Source organism: Cloeon dipterum, chromosome 1, assembly GCF_949628265.1.
Source record: "Cloeon dipterum chromosome 1, ieCloDipt1.1, whole genome shotgun sequence".
Taxonomy (NCBI): domain Eukaryota; kingdom Metazoa; phylum Arthropoda; class Insecta; order Ephemeroptera; family Baetidae; genus Cloeon; species Cloeon dipterum.
The window spans coordinates 38,385,083-38,409,026 of NC_088786.1; the positions used below are offsets into that span (position 1 = coordinate 38,385,083).

General features: G+C 40.9%; 5 protein-coding genes across 7 annotated transcripts; 2 read left to right on the forward strand and 3 right to left on the reverse strand.

Annotated features, from left to right (window-relative positions):
• Positions 1 to 2,720: 2,720 nt before the first annotated feature.
• On the reverse strand, positions 2,721 to 4,967 carry LOC135947892 (uncharacterized). 2 transcript variants are annotated; one of them, XM_065496872.1, is made up of 5 exons: positions 4,691 to 4,967; positions 4,441 to 4,640; positions 3,937 to 4,386; positions 3,606 to 3,868; positions 2,721 to 3,551 (listed from the first exon to the last, which is right to left on the reverse strand). In XM_065496872.1, exons 1-5 carry the CDS (start codon positions 4,839 to 4,841, stop codon positions 3,296 to 3,298), a joined length of 1,320 nt encoding a protein of 439 aa, XP_065352944.1. In that variant the 5' UTR covers positions 4,842 to 4,967; the 3' UTR covers positions 2,721 to 3,295. The 2 variants fall into 2 exon arrangements, with proteins under 2 accessions (XP_065352944.1, XP_065352945.1); XM_065496873.1 differs by having other exon boundaries at positions 4,696 to 4,966.
• Positions 4,968 to 5,935: 968 nt separating this feature from the next.
• LOC135942884 (neuroglian-like) lies at positions 5,936 to 14,373 on the reverse strand. The gene is made up of 13 exons (XM_065489228.1): positions 14,265 to 14,373; positions 14,118 to 14,192; positions 13,374 to 13,512; positions 13,180 to 13,295; positions 12,226 to 12,712; positions 10,622 to 10,818; positions 9,954 to 10,229; positions 9,352 to 9,532; positions 9,189 to 9,293; positions 8,222 to 8,543; positions 7,377 to 7,791; positions 7,201 to 7,316; positions 5,936 to 6,922 (listed from the first exon to the last, which is right to left on the reverse strand). Exons 2-13 carry the CDS (start codon positions 14,188 to 14,190, stop codon positions 6,143 to 6,145), a joined length of 3,207 nt encoding a protein of 1,068 aa, XP_065345300.1. The 5' UTR covers positions 14,191 to 14,192; positions 14,265 to 14,373; the 3' UTR covers positions 5,936 to 6,142.
• Positions 14,374 to 14,912: 539 nt separating this feature from the next.
• Positions 14,913 to 15,887, forward strand: RpL21 (ribosomal protein L21). The gene is made up of 5 exons (XM_065496711.1): positions 14,913 to 14,968; positions 15,199 to 15,336; positions 15,391 to 15,524; positions 15,579 to 15,708; positions 15,776 to 15,887. The coding sequence occupies exons 2-5, from the start codon at positions 15,208 to 15,210 to the stop codon at positions 15,860 to 15,862; spliced, it is 480 nt and encodes a 159-aa protein (XP_065352783.1). The 5' UTR covers positions 14,913 to 14,968; positions 15,199 to 15,207; the 3' UTR covers positions 15,863 to 15,887.
• A 69-nt stretch (positions 15,888 to 15,956) lies between these two features.
• On the reverse strand, positions 15,957 to 19,255 carry Usp12-46 (Ubiquitin-specific protease 12/46). 2 transcript variants are annotated; one of them, XM_065496709.1, is made up of 9 exons: positions 19,080 to 19,255; positions 18,909 to 18,989; positions 18,625 to 18,841; positions 18,485 to 18,565; positions 18,293 to 18,429; positions 18,082 to 18,237; positions 17,886 to 18,023; positions 17,676 to 17,822; positions 15,957 to 16,378 (listed from the first exon to the last, which is right to left on the reverse strand). In XM_065496709.1, the coding sequence occupies exons 1-9, from the start codon at positions 19,080 to 19,082 to the stop codon at positions 16,268 to 16,270; spliced, it is 1,071 nt and encodes a 356-aa protein (XP_065352781.1). In that variant the 5' UTR covers positions 19,083 to 19,255; the 3' UTR covers positions 15,957 to 16,267. The 2 variants fall into 2 exon arrangements, with proteins under 2 accessions (XP_065352781.1, XP_065352780.1); XM_065496708.1 differs by having other exon boundaries at positions 17,676 to 17,834; positions 19,080 to 19,252.
• A 182-nt stretch (positions 19,256 to 19,437) lies between these two features.
• On the forward strand, positions 19,438 to 20,723 carry Fgop2 (Fibroblast growth factor receptor 1 oncogene partner 2). The gene is made up of 4 exons (XM_065476539.1): positions 19,438 to 19,538; positions 19,720 to 19,854; positions 19,916 to 20,293; positions 20,349 to 20,723. Exons 2-4 carry the CDS (start codon positions 19,720 to 19,722, stop codon positions 20,427 to 20,429), a joined length of 594 nt encoding a protein of 197 aa, XP_065332611.1. The 5' UTR covers positions 19,438 to 19,538; the 3' UTR covers positions 20,430 to 20,723.
• The last annotated feature ends 3,221 nt before the right edge of the window (positions 20,724 to 23,944 follow it).

The following is a 23,944-nucleotide window of genomic DNA, read 5'->3' on the forward strand; positions in this document are numbered from 1 at the left end:
AACATGTTAAGACCAAATTCGACCTGATCGGACGAAAAACCGCGGAGGAGATAGGTTTGGCGTACGGCGTGGAAGGGTTTTTTGCCTCCCATAAGCTTAACATGGGAATTTCAATTTCGGATATAAATTAGCCAAATGTTTTGTCGGCCGCGATGACCAAACTACACTCTTTTGGTCGGCAAACAGTGTCTGTAAACCAACTCAGGATTTTGCTTTTATAAAGGGAGAAATTTCCAAAGGAATATATATATCTGCCGTTATTTAATGTTTAACCAGCATTCCCAGATTTGATGTTGGTGCATATGCGATTTGCCGCAAGACAAAATATTATTCAGAGGTAGCGCCGGTTGGGGGAAGGGGATGGAACTCCCTGTCTCCAGGGGTTGCTTTTTGGGCTTGGAGTAAATTCTTATGTTTTTCGCAGTCACGAATTAAAATCTGGACTTATCTGTCTCCTAAATCAAATAAAATAATGTTAGCAGTGCAATTTTAGCCTTTCTGACTGCAATTTCCAAGGGGTTTAAATTAACCCAGTTGCTTTTACATCCACTGAGCTAGAGAGGGGACCAGGGACGGGTTTTTGGTCCCGTCCCTGTCCCGTCCCAGAGAAAATAATCCCGTCCCTATCCCTGTTAGCTCTTAACCTTGTCCTTGTTTGGTCCCGCCCCCCTCAACCCCTTTACCAGATTAGTAAATTTTCAAAATTTAACTGAACTTTTAAAATTGGTCATTTTTTGTCAGTAAATAAAAATTGTATACATTTGCATGTAAATTGTAACCTCGCAGGAGTGCTCAATTTTAAAAATAGGTCGATGGAGACGGTGACTTTTTAATTACTAGTCCAGGTCGCGGTAACATTGCGCATCGCTCAACAACCACCCAGCAAATTTTATTTGTCGAATTGATTGTTGCCCTTTTCTTGCAACAAGAAAATTCGCGTTTGGTTGTTGAAAGTTGCGCCATTTTCCACTATCAGGGAAATTTGTTGCTCAACGGTTCCCAAAAACCTGAATTTTCCCGGGGAAAAACCACTGCATTACAAAAAAAGTTTTTTCTTTTTTTCCTGCAATTTTGCGCATTTGTCAGAAACACGTGCATTTTTTTGTAGAAGATAAAATATTCTCACGATGGATGACCAAATATAGGGATTTTACAAAATCTGTATAAAAGCCACTGGTTCAGGGTTCACCAATTTTGCAATGCGCAAAAATGCACCACTGGATTTTTTGCGCACATAAAAGTTAAAAAACCACCAGTTCTGGGTTTTCTACATTTTTTTACTTTAACATGAAAAGGTCACATTTTGCGCTTTGGAAAATTGCGGTTTAATTTCTGTCTTTTGTGGAAACCAGTGGCATTTTTACTGAATTTTAAAAATGCCATTTTTTTGGTCATCCATCATGTGAATTTTCTATTTTCAATAAAAATGCATATTTTTTGGAAAAAATTATAAAAACCCGAAAAAAGTTTGTGCAATGCAGTGGGATTTTTCTGAAAAATGCGGGTTTTTGCGAACGCTGTACTGGTCACTAAGATACCAAAAACTTTAACTTTTATTTACTTGATTTGTCATTGTAATTTTCCAAAATGTTGACTTTTTTGGCATGGAATATTTAACTTTTTTGAAGTTAAATCCCGAAAAAATTCGTATAAAACCAAAACTAATGTTTTCCAGCTTCTTTTTTTGCGCAAAAAACCAGTGGTGCATTTTTTCGTATAGCAAATTTGATGAACTTTGATTGCTTCCTTTCCTCCTCAGACAGACAAACTGAGAATCTTTGGACTTTTAATTTTAATGCTGCCATTGCTGCCGACAAAACTGTCCCTCGTCCCGCTGCAGTTTGTCCCTGTCCCGTCCCGTCTCCGTCCCGAAATTCATAATTCGTCCCGTCCCTCAGGGAATCCCTCAGGGACGGGACGGAAATCCCGTAATCCCTGTCCCTGGTTCCCTCTCTACACTGAGCAGAGTCTAAAAAATTTAATTTCAAATAACTCTACAAACAAAATACTTGACTCATTTAAAGATTGTATTATTTGACGGAATTCTGAGCGCTAATCGATTCCTGAGGGTCGAATTATAGGTAAAATTAGGTATTATATTGTTCCGACCAAAAAGTGCAGCGATACGTTTTTCCCGACAAAACAAAAGGAGCGTATACATGCGAGAAGTGCGCATGCGGGAGAGCTGACTGGATCTGACAAAGAATAAGTCATTCGTACAGGCGGTCTCTCTGCAAGTGCTCAAACCAGCTCTGACTCATGCGCAGCTCTCGCAACATTCGTTCACATCGTCGTTTTGGAGAGGAAAAAATGTTCTACTTGTGCTACGCACGTCGCGCTGTCCTTTTTGGTCGGAAAAATATCCACTTTGCCTAATTTGGCCCTCCAGAATGGATTCGTGTTGTCAGAAACTTCGTCAAAGATAGTCTTTAAGCAAAAAATAAATATTTTCAAATAAAATAACTGTTTAAGGTCGATTTCATTTTTGATAATTCAACCACGTATCGTTATAATTATTATTATAACGCAGATCTATTATAGGGTTAATTAATAGACTTTATTTATTGAAAATTTTATCGTTCAGAATCTTAACCAATTGCTCTCTTACGTTCAATCGCGTTTATCCTCTTCTTTATTAAATATATACCAATAATTTTCTAGGATATCTCATTTACAAAAAGGGAAACAAAGATATCTATTTATTTTCATATTTATTATTTACCAAATTAAATTACAAAAGGAGAGCGTTTCTCCTTGAATTAAATACCTAATACTATTTAAAAGTAAATTACAATATGTAATTAGTTTAATTGCTAGCATCGCTATATTCGTATTTTTCTTATAATGTAATTTATTACGAAAGGGCACGGTGGCGCAATCTGTTGGCGGCTTCTAACAATAATAAGGGTTATTCTTATACAACTGGTGAATTTAATAAACAATTCCCAAAAGCAATTTTTTCGTAAGAAAAAAATTCTAAATGAAGAATAACAATTGAAATTATTTTTTTCGATCTGAAAATGTCTTTTAAAATACGTGTTCTTACTCACTGACTAAAAAAATAACTTTTTGGGATATTCTTATCATGTTATTGGGAATATTTTCAAGAACCTTCATCCACTGTGGAAACTTTTTCATTCCGGTCTAGCGATTATTCCAAAATTACCCCAGGTTTGCCCAAAATTGATTGAGTTGAAATTTCGTAGTTTTCAAAGAATATCTGGAATAGATATGGAATCAAAGTTATTCCTGCGCTCGTCTATTATTGGACAACCCCATGTCCCTCTTGGCATAATCAGAAAAGACATTGTAAATTTACATGAACGCCTAAAGTGCGCAGTACTCTTGCCAATTCGTGCAAGTCTTTTTGATCGGGACTGAATTCCATAATATAAAGTTCAGTCAAGTTTGTCAAAATTGTGCGATTTCTAATCCGGCATAAAAGTGATTCTTTTATACCCATACCGAATTTGTCGGCAACAATATCAATTTTTTGAAGGAGTGGCGCAGAACTGACTCCGTCAAGGCTTATGGTCTCGCCGTCATGAAACCTGTAAAAAAATCCAGTTAGTTAAAAATTCTTTCGTTTCGAAAGAAATTTTTACGTCTTGTCCCATATGAATTCCTTCAATCGGCCAAAAGAAGTTATCGATTCATCTTCCAAGACATTCGAGTGATGAATTTCTAGGATTTCCAACTCATAGCAGTGTTCAAAGATATCTTTGAACGTGATTTTTAATTCTGGTCTTACGTAATCGAGGATTAGAATTTTTAGAGTTCCTCCCTCTCTTCTCAGGATGCGCAGCAAACGGTTTCTCTCGCTTTGCATGTCGTCGTCACCCAGATCTTTATCTTTCTGACCGGTAATCTGTAAATAAATAACATAAATATATTGAATGTTCAGGTCCATATATAGCAGGGCAAAAGATAAATTACATCTAGTGTCGTCAAAAACGGGAAGAGGTCATGGAGGTCATTTGAAAGAGAGACCGTTGCTTCTCGAAAAGGATTATCAGCGTTGGTTTTCTTCAAAGTTATTCCAATTTTTCTTGGATATTTCATTGCATCGTATGCCTGGTGGTCAAACTTGGAGTCGAGCGTCTTCAGCAACTTCTTTATAGATTTTGGTTCTATATCGACCAAAATATGATTTGCTTCAATTGCCTGTAAATTTTGGCTCTCTTCACAGACGCTCGCAAATCCCGAAAATTTGATGTAAACATCAAAGATGCTGACGTTCGTTAAATTTTCCATTTTTAACAGCAGGTCAGTTGCAAGTGGTTGTAGCTGTATTTTTTTGTATATCCTCTTGTTCCATGGCATCCTTGGGTCCTCAATATCAAGCTCTTGCAGCATAGGAACAAATTTTGCCAGATATTGGAGGAACTAAAAAAAAATAATGACAATTTATCGTACATTGGCAATGCTGCTATTTTGTACCTCTTCCATGGAAACACAAGCTTCAGAAATATCTCCTTTTTTCCCCTCCAAGTGGAAAATGGTAGCGAAAACCTTGGTTGAGAAACTTTCAGTCGTCCTGTGCTGGTCAAGGTATGGAAGAGCAGCCCAAACTTGGTCTTCTCCGATTTCTTTGATCCTTTCCATTGCTTCATCAAACAATATTTTGCGCATGGGAGGAGCTAAAAATTGTTTAAAATTATTGGAAAGCTCAATTAAATGACGATTATACAGTACAAATCTTCTTCGTAATGAGGTCTCTGTAGCCTCCAATATTTTTGACGATTGTGTTGATCGCCGAATCTTGCAGGGAACGAACAGCAGGGGATCTCCTCACCATATTTTCTGAGTCTTTTCCTCTCATCTGTAAATATAAATGGCATTATTTGTTAGAAAACTGATTCAGTAATTTCAACAAATACACGAGCAGAATAGGCCCTTATATATAGTTTTCGAAGCTGCCAACAGATGGCGCCACCGTATACATACTCTCGTAAGGCTTTTCCGCTGCGATTTCAGACTCAATCTGGCCATAATAATGTTTTCTTTTGACGTGCTTTAAAGATAAATCGGATAAGCCAACCGCCGTAAAACCGTGAAAATCTATTTTTTGGAGTAAAAAATAAATTCCGATGACTCTACGGCGAATGACTGGACTGATTTTGGTTTTCAGCATGTCAAAAGAAAGCATATGAAGTGCTGAAGAATTGCACATTGGCAGGATTGAGTCTAAAATCGCAGTGGAAGAGTGCCTTAAAATTTATTTTATTACTGTGGCGCAATCTGTTGGTCGCTTCGAACACCAAGAGCTTATACCATTGGTGTATTTCTGCCATATTTATTGTTATGTGTTTTTATGCGAGTTTACTCATACCAAAGACTAAGCTTGAAATTCGGCTGATATTTGACGCAATTTGAACCGCGGCTACACGTTCAAAATAATCCCCGAGATTTCAATGAGTTAATTTCATCGATTTTAAGTGCAAACTCACCTTGAATTTTGTTGGAATTGAGAATTTTTATTTCAGAACAGCGAGCACGCACACGACCGTTTGATCGCGACGGGAAACATAAACACACTTCTAGTTCTAGTCAGCTGCTTGGAGTGCTTGGTGGCGCTGGCGAGCATGGGGGCTAGCGTTGCCAGCTGTTCGGTCCTTATAATCTCAATTCTCCAGGTGTTCTCTTCAAGAAACGGGAATTTTATTTTCAAATCCGGGGAATTTTATCACATTGAGCAGGTTTTTAACTATTTTTTGAAATAAAAATATCTTTTCCAACGTTTCTACGGCGAATGGCTGAACCGATTTTCGTTTTCAGCACGTCAAAAAAAAAGCAAATTAATAAAAAAAGCAAAATAGCTAGATTGAGTCTGAAATCGCAGCGGAAGTGCCTTAAAACCGCTTAAAACAAATTTTTTAAGAAAGTCTGTGGTTGCGCCATCTGTTGGCGGCTTCAATAACTAAGGGTTTATGCAACTGGTCAATTAATTAAATCTTTATTAGTCATCTAAAGTGTACAGCAGACAAAGACATATTAAACGGAAAAGCCAGCAGATATGTGGCAAATTTTAAAAGAAAATTTGATTGTAAAACTGCACATGCAAACGTGCACGATCGCGGAAATTTGGCAGATCTCTTGCTCCGCCCACTTTAATGTGTTGTAATAATTGGACCATCGCGCTTTAAGTCTCAACATCCTGAATGTTGCTCTCGGTGTGGTAGTCACCATCGACAGCCAACATTTTCATTTTGTATGTTGCACCACGGTTGAGCCCCCTCAAAATTATGTAATCTTCTTCCAACTCTGGTTTCGAGATTTCAAAGACGGATTCGCCGCGGAGCTTGTACATCACTTGGAAGTACGATCCTGAGTAACCCTGGACATTCGGAAGCCATTGCACTCTAACATTGGCCAATCCATTGACGGGCGCTTCATTCTTCCATGTAAATTCAGGCACGTCCGGTTTCTTGGCCATGGGCGGCAACGTCCTCGTTTCAATAAAGAATTCATTTCCTTCACCAGCTTGTGTTGCGGCTCTGATTGTGATTCTGAACTTGGTGTTTGGTTTCAAACCGGCCAATTTGGCATGAAGTTGATTGGGATCTTCGATTTCCCTTCGTTGAAATAAAGGTTCGATTTTGGTGCTGTTGATATCCTCGTAGTAAATTTTATAGCCGGTCAAGACTCCATTGGTTTGCAATGGTTTTTGCCACTTGAGGAGGAAGGCCGTCGAGCCAAGTGGATGGGCCTGAAGAGACGGCACAGCTTCAGGAATTCCTTCCGGTGTGTTGAAGGAAATGGTCTCGCTGGGTGGTCCATCGAAGAAATCAGTGTAAGCAACGATTCTGGCATAATTTTTCGAGAATGGAACGAATTTGTTGATCAGTGCGCGGCTGCTGTCATTGGAGGAGAACATTTCTCGCATGTTCTCCATGCCCTCCTCGTCAGTCCATGTTTGGATCTACAAAACAATTTCATGGGTCTATAGAAAGGAATAAAAGGAATTATACAGCGGGGGCCAGATGTGCGATAAAATTGGTTCGCATTGCGCAGATCCAAGATGGCGTCTGAATGTGGGAAACTCTTTGGAGTGTCAAGAGTTTGGTTTTACGATCCAATTAGTACAAGTAATGCAAATTATGTCACAATATTGACCAAAACTTGGTTCACGTGACCGTGACTCCAACGGACGCCATGCGCATCGCACGAATCTGGCCCCCGCTGGAATTCTGTAAATACCTTGTAGCCTTTGAATTGGCTGATCACGCTTTCATCGGTTGCCGTTTCCCAACGAATCAAACCAGTTTTGCTGTCAATCACAGTAATGGTTAAATCCCTTGGAGTTGGAAGTGAATCTGGGAAAAGCAATTTATAAATATAATTGTTTCGTTGCGTGAAATGAAAAATAATCCTACTTGGGTTTCCTGAATAGCCCGTGATTTCCTGCGTAGCCACGTTAGCTTTGCCATTTTCGTTGATGGCCAAGACCATGATCTTGTATGGCTGGTAGGCAGGCAGGTCGGGAACCGTGATTCTGTCAACCTTCCAATCTGATATTAATTTGCCGTGCCAATCTGCGCCTTCAATTGCACGCTTCCACATGACGAGGTATTGGAATCTCGGTGCGTTATGCTCTATTTCCGGCATTGGCTTCCACGAGATCACCATATTGTCAGGCTTGTCTCCCTGTGCTTCAACGATTTCGGGATTTTTCGCAGGTACATCAGGCTCTGTGGAGCAGACTCCGGAGACCGCAGAGGGTAGAGATTGTCCGATTTTGTTCCAGGCAATTACACGGAAGGTGTAGTTTGACCACGGACTCAATGGGACCTGGTTTTCAATGAAATGCGGTTAAATTAAGTGCTTAAAGACTGTCTTTGATGAATATTCTGAACACTCCAATCGATTCTTGAGGGCCGAATCCGGTAAAATGGATGTTTTTTTCCGACCAAAATGTCCAGCGCGACGTGCGAACTTTTTCCCGCCAAAACAATATGAATGCGGGAACTGCGCATGCGTCAGAGCAGGTTTGAGCACTTACAGAGAGACCGCCTGTAGGAATAATGACCTCGGTGTCTAGCTCTCACGCATGCGCAGCTCTCGCATTCATATTGTTTGGCGGGAAAAAAAGGTTCGCACGTTGCGTTGGACTTTCTGGTCGGATAAAATATCCACATTACCTAATTGGACCTTCAGGAATCGATTGGTGTGCTCATAACTTCATCAAAGACGGTCTTTATGCAATAAAATCCAGCTTTACCCTATAAGATGATTCCGATGCGGAAACATTCTCGGCAGCAATGTCCCATGAGTCCGGGGTGAAGCTCGTGTTGTATTGAATAGTGTACCGTAAGTTGGGGGTTTTGTTGTCACCTTTCGACTCCCATTCAATTGTAGCCTCAAACTCTTTGCACCTGATGCCTTTCAGATATGGCGGATTTGGCACGTCTTCAACGGTCGGTTGAGCTAGCGACTGCGTGATGCACAGGGTAAAAAATACAAAGCTCGCTGGCACCCACATCTTCAACGTTAATTTCTGGAAATAGAGATGGAGAAAATTCATCTCTGCGGCTTCTTGCCACGAAAATTAAAATGAGTGTGTGGAGCGCGGCGAGTGTGACTTTATCGCGCTGTTCACTGCTCATTTTTGTTTTGCCAGCTTGACCTAATGTCAAATTGTTCTTATCACATTCAAGGGAAATGGTAAAAGTTTGTTGATTGCACACAAAAAAAGTCCTCACGCGCGCAGGGGTGATTTAGGGTCACTTTTTTATAGATTAAATTATTGAAACCCGTACGCACGTGATAAAAGAACTCCGATTTTCATGCTGCGCGGCTTTATTTTTAAAATAATTATTAATTTAGCACTTGCAGATTGAACTATGGCGTAGTTAGGCGTTTACCCATCAGAAATTTGAAAATGAGTTTGTGTTTGTTACGGGAAGATTAGTCAAAATTTATCGCGATACTTTAAAATAGGTTTAATTTCTTATTTCATGGTTAATTATTTGTATACACATTTGAATTAACCAGCAATTTTTACGACGATCGAGCGATTTGATTAATAAAATTAAAACTTCTGGCTGCTATCTAATGATGTGAAACATGCGATTAAACACGTTGAATTTTTATTAAATATAACAAGGTTTTAATTTCCAAATTACAATCGCAGAGGGTTAACGCCGGTGGCCTCCAACCGCGGCTTACCTAACAGCCGTCCATCTCACAATCTTCCTTCCTCCAAAACTTTCAGTTTGACATGACCTTCGTTACTTCCAAACCTGTTGGTAGCGTGGCAAGTGTATTCACCAGAATCCGAAAAGTTGGCTTTTCTGATTAGGAAAATTCATTACTAAACTCATCAAAAAACCAAGAGGGCGCGTAACTTACTTGATAATCAGGTCACCGTTTGATTCGATCCTGTACCTTCTATCATTAGTCAGTTCTTTACCCAACCTGATCCATTTGACAAGAGGTTTGGGAGCACCAAACACAAGGCATTTGAGGGTCGCAGCCTCGTCGACGACAGAGACCGTCAAATAAAATATATCAGTGAATTCAGGCGCAAGAGCTATTATAAAACATAGAGGACATAACATATATGGATCATTACAGGGCGACAATTGAAATTATTTGAATTTTTTTTAGGCCAGCGGGGGCTAGATTCGTGCAACGCGCAGATATGGCGTCTGGTGGAGTATGGCGCGAAAAAACGGTCACGTGAAGCAAGTTTTGGTCAATATATCGTGACATAATGGCAAGAATAAACAATAAAACAAACAAAAATAAAACATAATTTGCATAACTTGCACTAATCGTGTCTTTTGGATCGTAAAAACAAATTCTTGACACTCGTATGGCAATCCAAAGAGAGCTTTTTGTTTCCCACGTTCAGACGCCATCTTTGATCTGCGCAGTGCGATCCAATTTTATCGCACATCTGGCCCCCGCTGTTTTATTTAGCGAATAAAACAGCGAATAAACTAGTATACCTAGGACATTGACGTAGACGTCTTTGTAGACATATCCAAATCTGTTTGTAGCGTTGCAGCCATAATTGCCAGTGTCATTCTTATTCAGGCGGTCAATGATGATTTTGTTTGTCTGGATTCTACGACGGGCGTTTAGTGGGGCTTGTTCTATGGGCATTCCGTTGTACATCCATTTGATCTGAGGCTCTGGCACACCTTTGGCGACGCAACTGAATTCGACCCGTTCGTCCTCGGCAGCATTCACTATTTCAGGCTCGACAGTGAAGTACGGGGCGGCTAATATAATAATATATACGAATTTGAAATTATATAGACAGTTTCTGAGCCCACCAATCGATTCCTGAGGGTCGAATTAGGTAAAGTGGATCTTTTTTCAGACCAAAAAGTCCAACTCGACGTGCGAACTTTTTTCCCGCCAAAACAATATTATGAATGCGAGAGCTGCGCATGCGCTAGAGCTGGTTTGAGCACACTTGCAGAGAGACCGCCTGTACGAATGACTTCTTCGTCAGATCCAGCCATGTTCAAATATTTTGGCGGGAAAATGGTTCGCGCGTTGCGCTAGCCTTTTTAGTCGAAAAAAATATCCAATTTGCCTAATTCGACCCTCAGGAATCGATTGGTGTGCTCAGAAACTTGGTCAAAGACGGTCTTTAATGCCATTTTACCGAAAACTGTTAGCCCAATGGAATAACTCTTCGCGGAGCCAACGCCATTGGACGCTTCACAGCTGTAGTGACCTTCGTCATCAGCAATCACACGATCTATGAACAAACTCTTGCCGTAGTTTCTCATGGTCACGTGATTGGTGCCACCACGTGGGATAGGAATTCCATTCTTCTTCCATTGGATTTCAGGAACAGGCCTTTAATGAATTTTTAAATGTGGTTGCGTGGATTTTTTTGATAAAATAAAGCGTATCACTAAGACAGAAAACCAGAATCCGGTTTTTCACATATGGAACCGGAACAGGACAGGACAAGATTTTTAACATATATACCAAAAAATTCCGGGTTTTCCTTTTTCAATAATAATTATGCCCCGCAGAAAAAAAGCATATAAAAATTTCTTAAATTCCAGATGTGTGTTATTTTTAGTTTTTGAGATTTTCCACTGTTAAAAATAGGACGTTTTTTTGGGGTTCTTTGCACCTCCAAATCTAAAAGGTTCTCATCATCAAAAATTACCCACCATTAGCCTCGTCTTGACCTCCAATAACCAACCAAAGTGCTTAGGGGTTGCCTGCTTCCACCCACTAATTGCGAAATATTTAAAAACTCTGCGAAAAATTGTTTCTGAGTACATTTTTCCTGCGTGTATTTTAGCAAGGGGGTTGAAGGGGTGGATGGCTATCACCCCTTAAACCCTTCAGGTGTTTAGGGTAGGTTGAGATGTGTCTAATGGTGGGTGGTTTTAGGAATTCTGATAATTAGAACTCGAGATTAGGAGTTTGCAAAATACGACAAAATCGACAAAATTGTGATTTTTGTTTTTTTGCTAATAACTCTAAATCTTGGGTTTTAACCACCAGAATTCCGAAAATTGCATACCATTTGATTCCTCTCAACCTCCCTTTGTCATCTAATGGGCTTAGGAGGTGTTTACCCCCACCCACTAATTGCCAGAATAATTTAAAACCCGCGGAAAAATGCTTCTGAGAACATTTTTCTGCAATACCTTTTGCGAGGGGGTTGAAAGGGGTGGAGAGTTGGCACCCCTAAAACACTTAAGCTCTTTAGGGTAGTTTAAGATGTGTCTATTAATGGGTAGTTTTGGCCATTCTAATGGTTAGAACCCGAGATTTGGAGTTTGTAAAATACGAAAAAGGCGAAAAATTTGGGATTTTTGAAGTTTTTTGTTTATGTTTTAATAACTCCAAATCTCGGGTTCTAATTATCAGAATTGCAAAAACTACCCACCATTGGACACATCTAAACCTACCCTAAACACCTGAAGGGTTTAAGGGGTGCTAACTCTCCAGCCCTTCAACCCCCTAGCTAAAATACACGCAGGAAAAACTGCTAAAATATATAAAGAATTCGTAACGTTTGCGAAAAATTGCGAAAAAACGCGAAAAAAACAGAGTTTTTGCGATGCACTATAGTTTTGGAAAAAGCAGGTTTTTGTGAGACCAGAGACCGGCGAAACTGGTAACCGGAATCCAGTTTTTCCCACGGAACCGGAATACTTAAACAACCGCCGGAATAATTTTTTTTCCGAAACTGGGAAATCTGTTTTTGAATACGCTTTACTAATTATTTGTTCTACTTACGTTCCACCGAAAATACAATAGAGTTCAGCCTTCTTGCCCAAATAAGCCCATTCATTCTTCCTCGTCACATACTGCCGGATGGGTTCGTGGCGATTCTGCGACGCGGAGTTGGCCAACACATTCAGCTTCACCCTCTTTCCAATAATCTTGCGCTCATTCGTAGAACACGCATAGCTCGAGTTGACGCTCGCATCCTCCTCGGAGACACTCGAGAACCAGAGGCTTCCTTCCGGATCGAGTGTGATGCGCGAGCTGTTGATGCTCTTGTCGCCTTCCGGAGTCTGAATCAGCCAGTACACGCTGGATTTCGGCCAGCCGTCAGGAGTGTCGCACCTGAGACCGTAGGGTTCGCCTTCGTTTGTGTCGTAATTTTGAGGTTCGTTGTCTGCTTCAGTCTTGAAATTTTCAAGCTCTACGCTTTTGTGCACGAACACGGAGTTTGAAGTCGCGGTTCCGTACTCGTTCGTCGCAAAGCATTGGTACTGGCCTGTCAGACAGAGTTAACATTTAAAGACGCATTCAGATTAGGTTCAGTTTAAAAAAAATCATTAGGTATAGCGGTGTAAATTTTTCAGAAATAGCCATTGTTTTAAATGGAGAATTCGCTAAGGAATTTTGCATTCGCGATTTTTTATTAAATTTCGGATTTCCCGGAAGTAAAACTCACACTTTCAGATAGAACTCGATCAGAGGATTCCAAATCGTGTGAGAAAACATGGTCAAGCCATGGGAATTTCGGAAAAAAACTGACAAAAACCATCTGATTGGCCAAAAGAGGGGGCGTGGCACGCATTTCCCGCTGTCGCTTCTCGCTTTGTTACAAATAATTTTTCTGAGATGATTCTCGAATAAATTAACTTAATTTTGGGTATTTTAATTTTGAAGGTTCTCTAACGGCCAGCTGAAATTTTCAGACGAGCAATAAAACTATCAGATTCAAAATATTACACTCACCTACGTCCTCGTGTCTAGGGACCGTGATGTTCAACGTGCCTCGACCAGGCTCTTGCGAAATTCTGTCATCGTAGTTTCGCCAATCAAATGGCTTTCCGTTCTTTATCCACCGGTATCTGAAATGAATAAAATTATTTTTTGTATTTAGCAAAAATCGTCCAACGGGCGAGTTGAGAGCATTATTTTCTGCTTACTTGAGAGCCGGCACTCCCTCGGCCTCGCACTCGATTGTAATCGGCTTGTCCTGATCACTCTGGCGAACGGCCTCGTGGAAGAGGATCTCGTCCGTCGGCGGCTGCTTCACCATCCTCGGCGGAGATTGCAGTGATTGTGCTGCAGGGAACAATTAAATGTGTCAAAAAGGTCTCCAGCCGGCAAATTTTGGGTCACGTGGGCAGCCGTTGCCTTAAATCTCGCGGCTGAGACCTCTATTCCTTTAAAAACGCCAATGGCAGCCATCTTTGTGCAGTAATAAAATTTTTAAACTGCTCTAAACTTGTCAATTTTATTTTAAGTGCTCAAATAACTGGTTATTTATGGTTTGTATTCGCCACATACTCAAAATAAACAATTTCCTAATTTTTTTCCTTTGAAAAAATCGAAAAAAATCATTAAAAAATAAACTCAACGTTTAAATTATTGTCAGCCTTCAGTAAAAATGGTCAGCTGCTTTAAAACTCGTGGCTGAGACCATTATTCAGATAAAATTCCTTTAAAAAAACGCCAATGGCAGCCATCTTTGCGCAGAATTAAAATTTTAAATTTTAAAACTGCTTTTAACAAGAAGTCAATTTTATTTCTCAAATAAATGTTTATTAATGGTTTTAATGTCCACACACTCAAAATTAATAAATTTCTAAATTGCTTCCAATGAAAAAAAAATTCAAAATCACGCCGCCGCCTAATATTTCGCGGCCAAACCGCGTTTTTTTACTTACGTATTTGAGCTAGTGACTGCGTGATGCATAGGGTATGGAATACAAATCTCGCTGGGACCAACATCTTCAACATTTCTGGAAATAAATGGAGGAAATTCGTCGTTACTAATTCATCTCGGCGGCTTGTTGCCACGAAAATTGCATTACCTGCGCTAAAAAAGCAGCGATGGTTAAAGAGAGCTGGCGAGTGAATGACTTTTTATCTCTGTTCGCTGCTCATTTTTGCTTTGGCCAATGTCAAAATGGTCTTATCACAGAATATGCACTCAGGTCACGATAGGTCACTTTTGTACAGATTACAGTCTCGTGAACACGAACACGTCTCCATTCCAATTTTTTTTGTATCATAACAGGGGCTTTAAAAAATTCTTCGTCAAAATAACCGTTGTTTTAAGCAATAAAACCGTCACTTGATCCCGATTTGGTTGTGTTACTAATAAAATATAATGGTCATTGGCTAATTTTAGTCAAAAATTCAAATTAATTCTCGTTATTTCTCCATAATAATCCACTTGAGAGCTGCAGTTGAGTTCTGTTACTTCTCCAAATCCTCCAGGGCGCCACTCCCATTTAAAAAATGATACAAAGAGAAGTACCAACCAAAACTCATAACGAGAAACTAAATAATTAATTCTTTTAAAGATTTGTCTTGCATGAAATCCTAAAAATAAATATTAGAACATAAAATCCTTTTAAATAAGTTAGTTCAAACTGAAATTCTGTTCAATTTCACCATATACAGAAAGAAAATAAATAAAGTAAAAGTTTATCAAGTTGGTAGTGTTAACAGCGCTCTTTTGTTTTGTTTCCTCTTCCTCCATCACAGCCGTGAGCTTTGTTAACTCCGCCAGGTAAAACATTGCCGTATTTTCCCCGTTTTCCCGCAGATTTAGTGCACATCCGCCCCTAAATACCAAATTTTCCGACCCTTTGAGTATTTGAGTACGTAATTCGAGTCAAGGAAGGGCCGAAATCGGCTCGGAACCTTTTTATTTACGTCGAGCCGCGATCCACGTGTCGCCCGGCCGCCGCTCCATGTGTGACACTCGCAACTCGCCCGACTCATATTTCGCATTTCCAGCTCGCAAAGATGACCAACTCCAAGGGATACAGGCGGGGCACCCGCGACATGTTCTCGCGGCCCTTCAGGAAGCACGGCGTCATCCCCCTGTCCACATACCTCAAGGTTTACAAGGTCGGAGACATCGTCGACATTAAGGTGAGCGTTTTTACATACACCGGTTTAAAGGAGTTTATATAATTAATTTCTCAGGGTCACGGAGCCGTGCAGAAGGGCATGCCCTACAAAATCTACCACGGAAAGACCGGCCGTGTTTACAACGTCACCCAACACGCCCTCGGCGTCATTGTCAACAAGAGGGTGCGCGGCAGAATCATTCCCAAGAGGTAATTAATTTTTATTAAAACCCTAGAAAGGATGTTTATTGGTTGAATTCTCAGAATTAACATCCGCATTGAGCACGTGAAGCACTCCAAGTGCCGAGAGGACTTCTTGAGGCGCGTCAAGGAGAACGAACTCAAGCGTAAGGAGGCCAAGGAAAAGGGCACCATGGCCCTGCTCAAGAGACAGGTAATTTTTTAAATAATATAATTATAAATAAGGGATTTAATGAATATTTTCGTTTGGTTTGTTGCAGCCTGCTCCTCCGAGGAAAGCACACATTGTCAGCGGCAAGGTCGAGCCTGTTATGTTGGCGCCCATCCCATACGAGTTCATTGCCTAAGTTAATAAAATACTTTATTATGTAACTTTCTACGAGTTTCCTTTAATTTATTATATTTAAACCAATAATTATGAGGTTTAAAGAAAACTCAAGATTTTTAACAAGGGAATATTTTTATTTTATTGCTAACGCCAACGGAAAGAAGCTGTGAAAATTTATTACGTACTCGATCAGTTATTCAGCAATTTATTAAAACTGTAGTATCCAGCTACTACAACGATAACAAGGAGGAGAACAATATTTTTTTCCATGTGTGATAATAATAATCGGAATCGCAGTATGTACAATTTACAAGGTGAGCTATATAATAATTACGAAAGAATAAAAACGAAACAAGTATTTCCAAAAGTTGCCGTGTAACACAATCACAGTTGAGAAGAATTCAACACTCGCGCGGTTCGTGCACTACGAGGAGCACTCCCTTGACTGGTAGAAAAGAATGTAGCCGGTCTCGGACGACTTTTGGATGTCCGACGTCAGACCGTAGAAGTCTTCGATCGTGGCTGCGTCGATTTTCTGGTAAAATAAAATTCATTCCATCATTAGCGAAATTTCTAAGCAATTAAATGGCGTCAATCAGGGTCCAAAAATCAGAAATTCCGGAGAAAATTGTCCCAAAGCTTCCAGTTTTCCGCAGCACAAAAGATTTGAGGACCCTGAATGACGCCATTTTTAATAAACATGCGCACTAGGGCCGAAAATGAATTATTAACAAGGAAATCCAGTACTCTTTGATTAAAAAACGAATTTTTGGTATTAATAAATGCTAGAATTTTTGGCCGATTTATTTATCTGCGTGAAACCAAAATAATCGGCATTGAAACAGCCAAAGAGGGGGCGTAACCAAGGGAATACAAGACGGCGGCACACCACGCCCCCTACGAGAAGCGAGCAGTGCATTCTCCGCGCCGCCATATTGTATTCCCTCGGTTACGCCCCCTCAAGAAACAGCGGAAATCTGTAGCCAGAGAGGGGGGCGTAACCGAGAGAATACAATATGGAGGCGCGGACACGGCAGGCAAGATTGGACGGCTCACAACTCGTAGGGGGGCGTGGTGCGCTGCCTTATTGTATTCTATCGGTTACGCCCCCTCTGCAGCTGTTTCAGCGCCCAAAATTTCGGTTTCACGCACATTAAGATTAAAAAGGCGCAAATTAGCAGAAAACAGCAAGAATTCTATGCTCTTAAAGACTCGACGCTGATTGGCTGCCGCAAAACGCACAATTTACAATATAATTTTACGCTGTTGTTCTGTTGCTAGGCAACCGCGGGAACTGCTGACTTGCGAATTCGAGAATTTTGTAGGCAAAGAATTCTTGCTGCTGTTGTTGTGTTCGAAGGCCCACGATCAGATGGCGCCACTGCGTTCTTTCAATTTTGAGGCACTTCCGCTGCAATTTGAGACTCAAATCCTGCCGCTGTGCATTCTTTTGGGTCTGAAATTGCAGCGGAAGTGCCTTAAAATTGAATGAACACAGTGGCGCCATCTGTTGGCGGCTTTGAACACTATTAAATCGGCTTAAAAGAAGTGTTTCTGTGATTATAATTCGATAAACCATCACATTCTTGGCGCGGAAATTTGGCCAATCGTTCACCTCGCCCACTTTTAAATCCCTAAACAAAGCCCACTCATCGGAGGGAAGTTAGCTCCATGGGGTAGACCTCTCTAGGTACAAACTTCACCCCACATCAGCTGACACGGAGAGAGATAAAAGTGGGCGGGGCGTCTGATGGGCCAAATTTTCGCGGCACGGACAGAGATCAAGCGATTTTCTAGAGGAATTATTAATGCAAGATGGAGTTTGCGCTTACGTCGACCATGTCGTCATCGAAGAGCAGCCAGAAGCTGTGACTTTTGACTATGCTGATGTAGTGGCCCCGGTTGGGTCCGCTGCCGCAGTGGATGACGACCGCTACCAGGTCGTACGGCCGCTCCGGAGGGTTCGCCGTGTCCTCGCTCTGCGGAATTGGCTACATTTACTGCTCGGCAATCGCGTCCAAACACTTTATTGTCACACTCACTGTGTCATAGAGTCTTAATTCGAAGGGGAAAACTACTCGATGAGAGACTTTGATGTGCCTGTTGTACTGCTCTACGTATTTAAACCGTTTTAGGTGCAAAGCTAGGATCATAGGAAACTTTTTGACTCGCATCCATTTCTAAAAAAGAATTAAAATTTTAGGATTATTCAAGGAGGTATTTCAGTTTAGGACGAACCTGTGCTTCCTGATAACTGCGGCAGTTATCACATTTGAATTTGTTATCACTGCACAGAATCTCAGTGTTAGAAAAACACCTAAGGCTGTGATTTATATTTGTATTCTGTTCTACGTCTACTTGCAGGTCAAAGAAATGCTCGTCCTTGCTGCTCACCTGCAATTTCCTCCGTTAGAATTTTTAAAATTAAAATAAATCAAATCCAACTTACAGTTTCACAGTTCAAGCAGCGAGTTTCACTAGTCATAATACCTTGGAATATCTCGTGCACCCATGTCGGCTCAGGCTGTGAGTTTGGAGTTTCGGCAGTCAACTGGCTTTTGCCCTTGCCCTGCTGATTCCTCTCGGCTGCAAAATTTGTTTTATATCAAAATCAGGTCGAAATTTAAATTTTAAATCTCACCAAGAATGATCTCACTTATGTGATTGATCAGGAAGTTGAGGAACTCGTGCGCATCTTGCTGCATGTAGTTGTCAAACTCCTCTGCAGACCGGACAAATTAATTAGTTAAAACAAAACATGGCGACCTGGACGATTCAAACCTTTTTCTTTTCGCAGACGAGCGATGAATTTTTTGGGCGCTATGGACCCGACCTTTTTCTTCTGGGTGGCGATGCTGTGGAAGAGGTCGGCTAGGCAGGTGAGTAGGGTCTCCTTGGGACGTTTATTGCGCGCCTTGTACTCGAGGACCTTGTCCCGAAAGGGCTTGCAGAAGTACAACGCTTGCAGCACCGAATTGCAGTAGCAGGTATTGCCGAACTGCAAACAAACAAACAAACAAAATTAATTAAGACACTCGGTCGCAGGGTGTGTGTTTTGAACTCACGTTGACAAGGCCGAAGTAGTGTTCGTTAGGGGGAAATTGATCCGAACCAATGTCCCTCTCCAACTGGGAGATGTTGGTGCCCTGAAACACACGCGAATTGTCAGCAAAGCCGCGACAAACCGACGAATCGGTGTCACCCGGCCGGTATTCGGCCCCGCCGGCCCAACTCACCATGCTAACGCGCACTTTAGGAGCTCTGTACCGCACTCATCGCACTCAAATCGCATTCAAGCGCAATGAACCGCACATTCGGCATTATTTTGCACAAAATCGACGCATTAATTAAAATCTTCTCATAGTTTTGGCAGCCATCTCGCAATTTGAAAACTCAGCTGTTTTGCCAGCGCCATCTTTGACCGGGTGTCAACAACAGAAACAGCGGTGGGCGGTGCCCAGGCGGTGCGGTGAGAGAAACCGGTATAATAGCCAGACATTTTGTTTAACCGGTTTCACAAATAATGACTACTACTTGTTGTAATGGCAAAAATAACCGTTCTTAAGGAGTGTTACCGGTATTGTTTGAATGCCCATTCCCATTCCCACACATCATCTGGAGAACCAAAATAAATCGTCGCTGCTCTTCATGTGTTTTGATTCGTGATTTTCGACCGAAATTAGCTTGATTCCACGGTATGCCGACCCTGAATTTTCGGCGAATTCGTTAAAATTGTACATAATTTCCTCCAGTCTCGGCCTTTCAACCGATTTATTTACGAATTTCTGTGTTTACATACATTGAGGCCTCTCTCTTTTGAGCCTACGCTAAAAATCGTCCTTCGCAATCAATTAGAGCCGCCCGTCTAATTTTCAGATGTCCATCACCATACAGGAAATCCTGCAGGATGCGAAGCGGCTGGCTTGTCGGCTGAAGGAGCACGATTCGGCCGCCGACGAGCTGCTGTCCCAGTCGCAGAGCGTTTTCAAGCAAATCGACGCCATGAAACAGGTTTGAACCATACGTTCTCTTCGATAAAAAAATAAATTCCTCACTGATTCCCCGTTCTCAGTACCAAGAGGAGCTGTGCGACCTGAGCGAGATCTCGGGGACGCGGCCGCAGAGGGCCTTGGTGGCCAGCATCCAGCAGGAGAACCGGCAGCTGCGCGAGCTGCAGCAGGAGAACCGCGAGCTGCGCGCCCTGCTCGAGGAGCACCAGAACGCCCTCGAGCTGATCATGTCCAAGTACAGACAGCACGTCTCGCAGCTCATCAGAAACTCGCACGTCGACTTTGAAAAAATGTCCAACAGCCAACTAACACAGAAAACCGTGGACCAAGCGGACAAAATATCCGAAATGGCAGCCGTGATGCAGCACGCCCTCAAACTGGACGAGGAGGACGCAAATCGGGACGAAGAGCTGGTCGCCAGGCTCATCACGGAAAACAGGGTACTTATTTTTAGATGATTAAATTGATTTTTATTTTAATTGAGTGTTTTTTTAGAATTTGCGAGAGTTGGTGCAGATTTCGACGCAGTTTGGCTCCATACAAAAAGCAGAAGAGGCCGACGAGAAGGATTCGTGACCCATGTCGTGATGAGAAGGCGGGAAAGGGGCAAAATAAATTAATCTGTAACCAAAATTATTGTAATATTATCGCTTATTGTAATTAAATGTGATCTGAGGGTAATTAATTTAAATTATATGTTGTGAAAAGACAAGGAAAAATTCATAAAAATGCGAAAGCACTAATCAAAATAATGCGTTTCGTGGAACTGAGTTTATTGGAGGAGTTCTACTGTTTGTTATTTCTCTCATTTTGCTTTATGGAATCTGTTAATGAGTTTTTTGTAATATAAAAAAATTATAATACTGATAACCCTGAAATTTTTCTCGTCATCACTGTCTAGAAAATACCTAAAAATCAGCATAAAAAACACTCAATTAAAGGAAACCGCCCATAATTGTAGACAATATTTAAGTTATTGACGAGAAAGGGCGTAAAAATTCAAAACGCTCAAAGAATTTATTCTCATTTTGAAAAATTCATCCAGTTTTTTATTTTGTTTACCGCCAGCGCGAGACAAAAATCTTTATTTGCAATAAGGCTTACGTAAAATATTTTACTGGCGCTGCAGGCACCGGTACTACCAGTGGTGCTGGCTGGTCAATGTGACGTAACAAAATTACGTCAGCCTAACGGCACGGACAGGGACTAAGTGGAGCCAAAAGTCGCCGGGAAACGAGGACGAGGAACGAGGAACACTCACCAGGAATTTTTCGGTGCGTTGCCGGGCCCCCGCAGGCCCGCACGGCCGGGGGGAGGATCCCCCGGCCGTGATATAGCTGGGAAGTGCATGCAGGCAGCTGCAATTACCTCATTAGCCTTTACAAGAATATTTATTTTGTTCGGAAATTCCTGGAAATTTTTTCTAAACAAGTCAAGCCTAGCGCAATTCTCTTTTAATGATCTTTTTATTAGTTAAAAAAACAATTACAACATACTATAGTATGTATTAAAATTGTGATATATATCAAAGGCATCGATTATAAAACAATGGTTACGTGATTTACTGAACGAATGGCGTTTTTTAACTCATTTTCAAACTTTTGAATTGAGAGGAATTATAATCCTCGGAAGTGAAATCTCGTCCCATCATACACAGTAAATTCCTGGAGATTCTGCAAGATTTTGCGTCTTTGAATATCAGATCTATGACGGGGGCGTTGTCGCTGAAGTTAATTTTGTGTATGAAGAGTTCTTCTAGGAGCGGCGCTGACAAAATGCTCGAATAAGCGACGACTTTATGGAAAATCTGCAATAATTTAAAACCATAAAAAGACAAAACAATACAAAACGTCAAAAAATCATCAAATTTTCATTATGAAACCTTTTTCTTTCTCTTCCTGTTTTAATTTTTTAAGACCATCTTTGATGATGGACAATTTTTTTCGAGCGCAACGTGCGAACCTTTTTCCCGCCAAAATAATAAGTAGGGAAACTAGGGAAGTGCGCATGCGTCAGATCTAGCTAATAGATCAGACATTCGTACAAGCGGTCTCTCTGCAAAGTGCTTAAACCAGCTCTGACGCATGCGCACTGCATCTCGCATTCAATTGTTTTGGCAGGATAAAATAAAAAACAGGCTTCATGAATAAAAAGTGGGAATATTAAAACCTTACAAAAAGAAAATTTGCATGGTCTAAAATTAAAATTGGCTAATAAATAAAAAAACGTGTACATTATTGGCGTGTTAGAAGCACAAATTACCAACTATAATGGTAAAAAGAAAGTGTCTGGGCATAGCGCTTTCCAAAAATTGATTATTTTTCTATGATTTCCTTACCTTGAACACTCACTCTTACGCAGTAAAAATCGTTTCAGTCGTCGAATCACATCAACAGGAGCGACTTTCCCATAAAAAAAGCAATCATCGCCAATTTCTAAGGGCTCAAGATTTGGGCAGATTCTGTAGATTTCGCCTATGGCCATGTTCTCCTTGCGTCGAATACCGGTTAGATGCAACTCCTGAAGAGTCTCTCCGTTTCTTTTTAGGAAGCACCTTACGGCGTGTGCCGATTTACCGCCGCAATCGATCCTAGCGTATTCTATAACTGGAAGGTGCGGAATCTCGACCATTTCAGGATCCTTTAGGTGAGAGCAATCAATCTGAAACATTAATTTATTAAAATTCACTTAAAGTAAAATGTAAACAAATTCTTACATGTATGGCCTGCAGTTTTTCAGCAAACAGTAGAGCCAAAGAAAAATCTAGGTTTATTTCTGGCTGAAGCCACATATTAAAGTAATACTCCTTATATGTTGAAAACTTTTGGTTCCATTTTGGTTTCTCAGTTTCCATGTGCAGGAATATCGCACCAGGGAACATTCTTGACGTCTCGACGTGGACGTAGACATAGTCATCCCTGATGAGGGCAGGAATTGAAGGTATATGGTCAAACTCGACACAGTTCACTATGATTTTCTTTAGTTTTTCGCATCGATGAGAGATGTCCAAAATTCCTGACATAGGGACAATAACTCGAATTATCTCAAGAACGGTCAAATTCTTGAGCTGAATAATCGAAGCCAATTCGCGTTCCTCAATTGAATGTTCAAATTTGAACGGACCTTGAATTTTTAATTCCCTCAGGTTCGGTGTGTTCGCTCCCAAACACCTGATGAACTGTCAAAAAAATCATAAATATAACATAATGGAATTAAGATTTTAAAATGCATTTTACCTCTTGAAAGCGAAAGTCGGGCCAGATAGAGTAATTGCAGCCCGTGTACGTCAAAAAACTGATGTCAATTGTTGTACGAAATTTCGACTTGATCAAGCAAGGCAGAATTGCCCATATTTTGTCATTCTGATTTTTTTCAACGTAACGGCATTTTAAAGAATGGTCGTTTGCCCTTCGAAGCACTTCTTCGAGCATCTTCTCCCGCACAGGTCCTTTAAATTAATTCGTCATTATGATACGGTTGTACATATATTATTTCCTTCACTTTTAAAGACCTCGTCTTAGACGAAGTTTCTGAGCAAACCAATCGATTCTGGAGGGTTGAATTAGCTAAGAGTGGATATTTTTTTCGAGCGAGACGTGAACTTTTTTCCCGCCAAAAGAATATGAACGAGAACTGCACATGCGTCAGAGCTAGCACAAGTTAACTGCAGCAAGTTAACTGCGGCTAGCTCTGACGCATGTGCAGTTCTCGTTCATATTCTTTTGGCGGGAAAAATGTTCGCAGGTCGCGCTGCACCTATTTAGCCGGAAATATATGCACTTTCCCCGATTCGACCCTCAAGAATCGATTGGTGGGCTCAGAAACTTCGTCAAAGACTGTTTTCAAGAGCAATATTTTGAAATTTATTTTATATTTTTATGTTAGAAATTGCTATGCTTACCAATACAGGTCTTAAGTAATTCCTCGTCATAATAATCGAGGTTGTCATACACAGTTGTGATAGCCAGGTCCACTAGCCTGGGTGGCACCTGTAAGAAAAAAAATATTAGAGGTATTTCTAGCAAGAAGCGCAGTATTTCGACTTTTTCGATTGTTTGGCCTTTCATGCTTTAGCCAATTTTGAAATCGAA

What these genes read in the sequence shown, in the direction of transcription:
- Usp12-46 (XM_065496708.1), bottom strand. An exon ending in GCTGCTTGAACTGTGAAACT is followed by an intron (nt 18,238 to 18,292) that starts GTAAGTTGGATT and finishes AGGAAATTGCAG; the next exon opens with GTGAGCAGCAAGGACGAGCA. An exon ending in TCGATGACGACATGGTCGAC is followed by an intron (nt 16,379 to 17,675) that starts GTAAGCGCAAAC and finishes TTATTTTACCAG; the next exon opens with AAAATCGACGCAGCCACGAT.
- Fgop2 (XM_065476539.1), top strand. Translation starts at nt 19,720, where the DNA reads ATGTCCATCACCATACAGGAAATCCTGCAGGATGCGAAGCGGCTGGCT. An exon ending in AAATCGACGCCATGAAACAG is followed by an intron (nt 19,855 to 19,915) that starts GTTTGAACCATA and finishes CCCCGTTCTCAG; the next exon opens with TACCAAGAGGAGCTGTGCGA. An exon ending in GGCTCATCACGGAAAACAGG is followed by an intron (nt 20,294 to 20,348) that starts GTACTTATTTTT and finishes GTGTTTTTTTAG; the next exon opens with AATTTGCGAGAGTTGGTGCA.
- RpL21 (XM_065496711.1), top strand. Translation starts at nt 15,208, where the DNA reads ATGACCAACTCCAAGGGATACAGGCGGGGCACCCGCGACATGTTCTCG. An exon ending in GGCAGAATCATTCCCAAGAG is followed by an intron (nt 15,525 to 15,578) that starts GTAATTAATTTT and finishes TTGAATTCTCAG; the next exon opens with AATTAACATCCGCATTGAGC. An exon ending in TGGCCCTGCTCAAGAGACAG is followed by an intron (nt 15,709 to 15,775) that starts GTAATTTTTTAA and finishes GGTTTGTTGCAG; the next exon opens with CCTGCTCCTCCGAGGAAAGC.
- LOC135942884 (XM_065489228.1), bottom strand. Translation starts at nt 14,190, where the DNA reads ATGTTGAAGATGTTGGTCCCAGCGAGATTTGTATTCCATACCCTATGC. An exon ending in GAGGGAGTGCCGGCTCTCAA is followed by an intron (nt 13,296 to 13,373) that starts GTAAGCAGAAAA and finishes TATTCATTTCAG; the next exon opens with ATACCGGTGGATAAAGAACG. An exon ending in CATTGGGCTAACAGTTTTCG is followed by an intron (nt 10,230 to 10,621) that starts GTAAAATGGCAT and finishes TTATTATATTAG; the next exon opens with CCGCCCCGTACTTCACTGTC.
- LOC135947892 (XM_065496872.1), bottom strand. Translation starts at nt 4,841, where the DNA reads ATGCCATTTATATTTACAGATGAGAGGAAAAGACTCAGAAAATATGGT. An exon ending in TTACGAAGAAGATTTGTACT is followed by an intron (nt 4,641 to 4,690) that starts GTATAATCGTCA and finishes AACAATTTTTAG; the next exon opens with CTCCTCCCATGCGCAAAATA. An exon ending in CGTTTTTGACGACACTAGAT is followed by an intron (nt 3,869 to 3,936) that starts GTAATTTATCTT and finishes ATTTATTTACAG; the next exon opens with ATTACCGGTCAGAAAGATAA.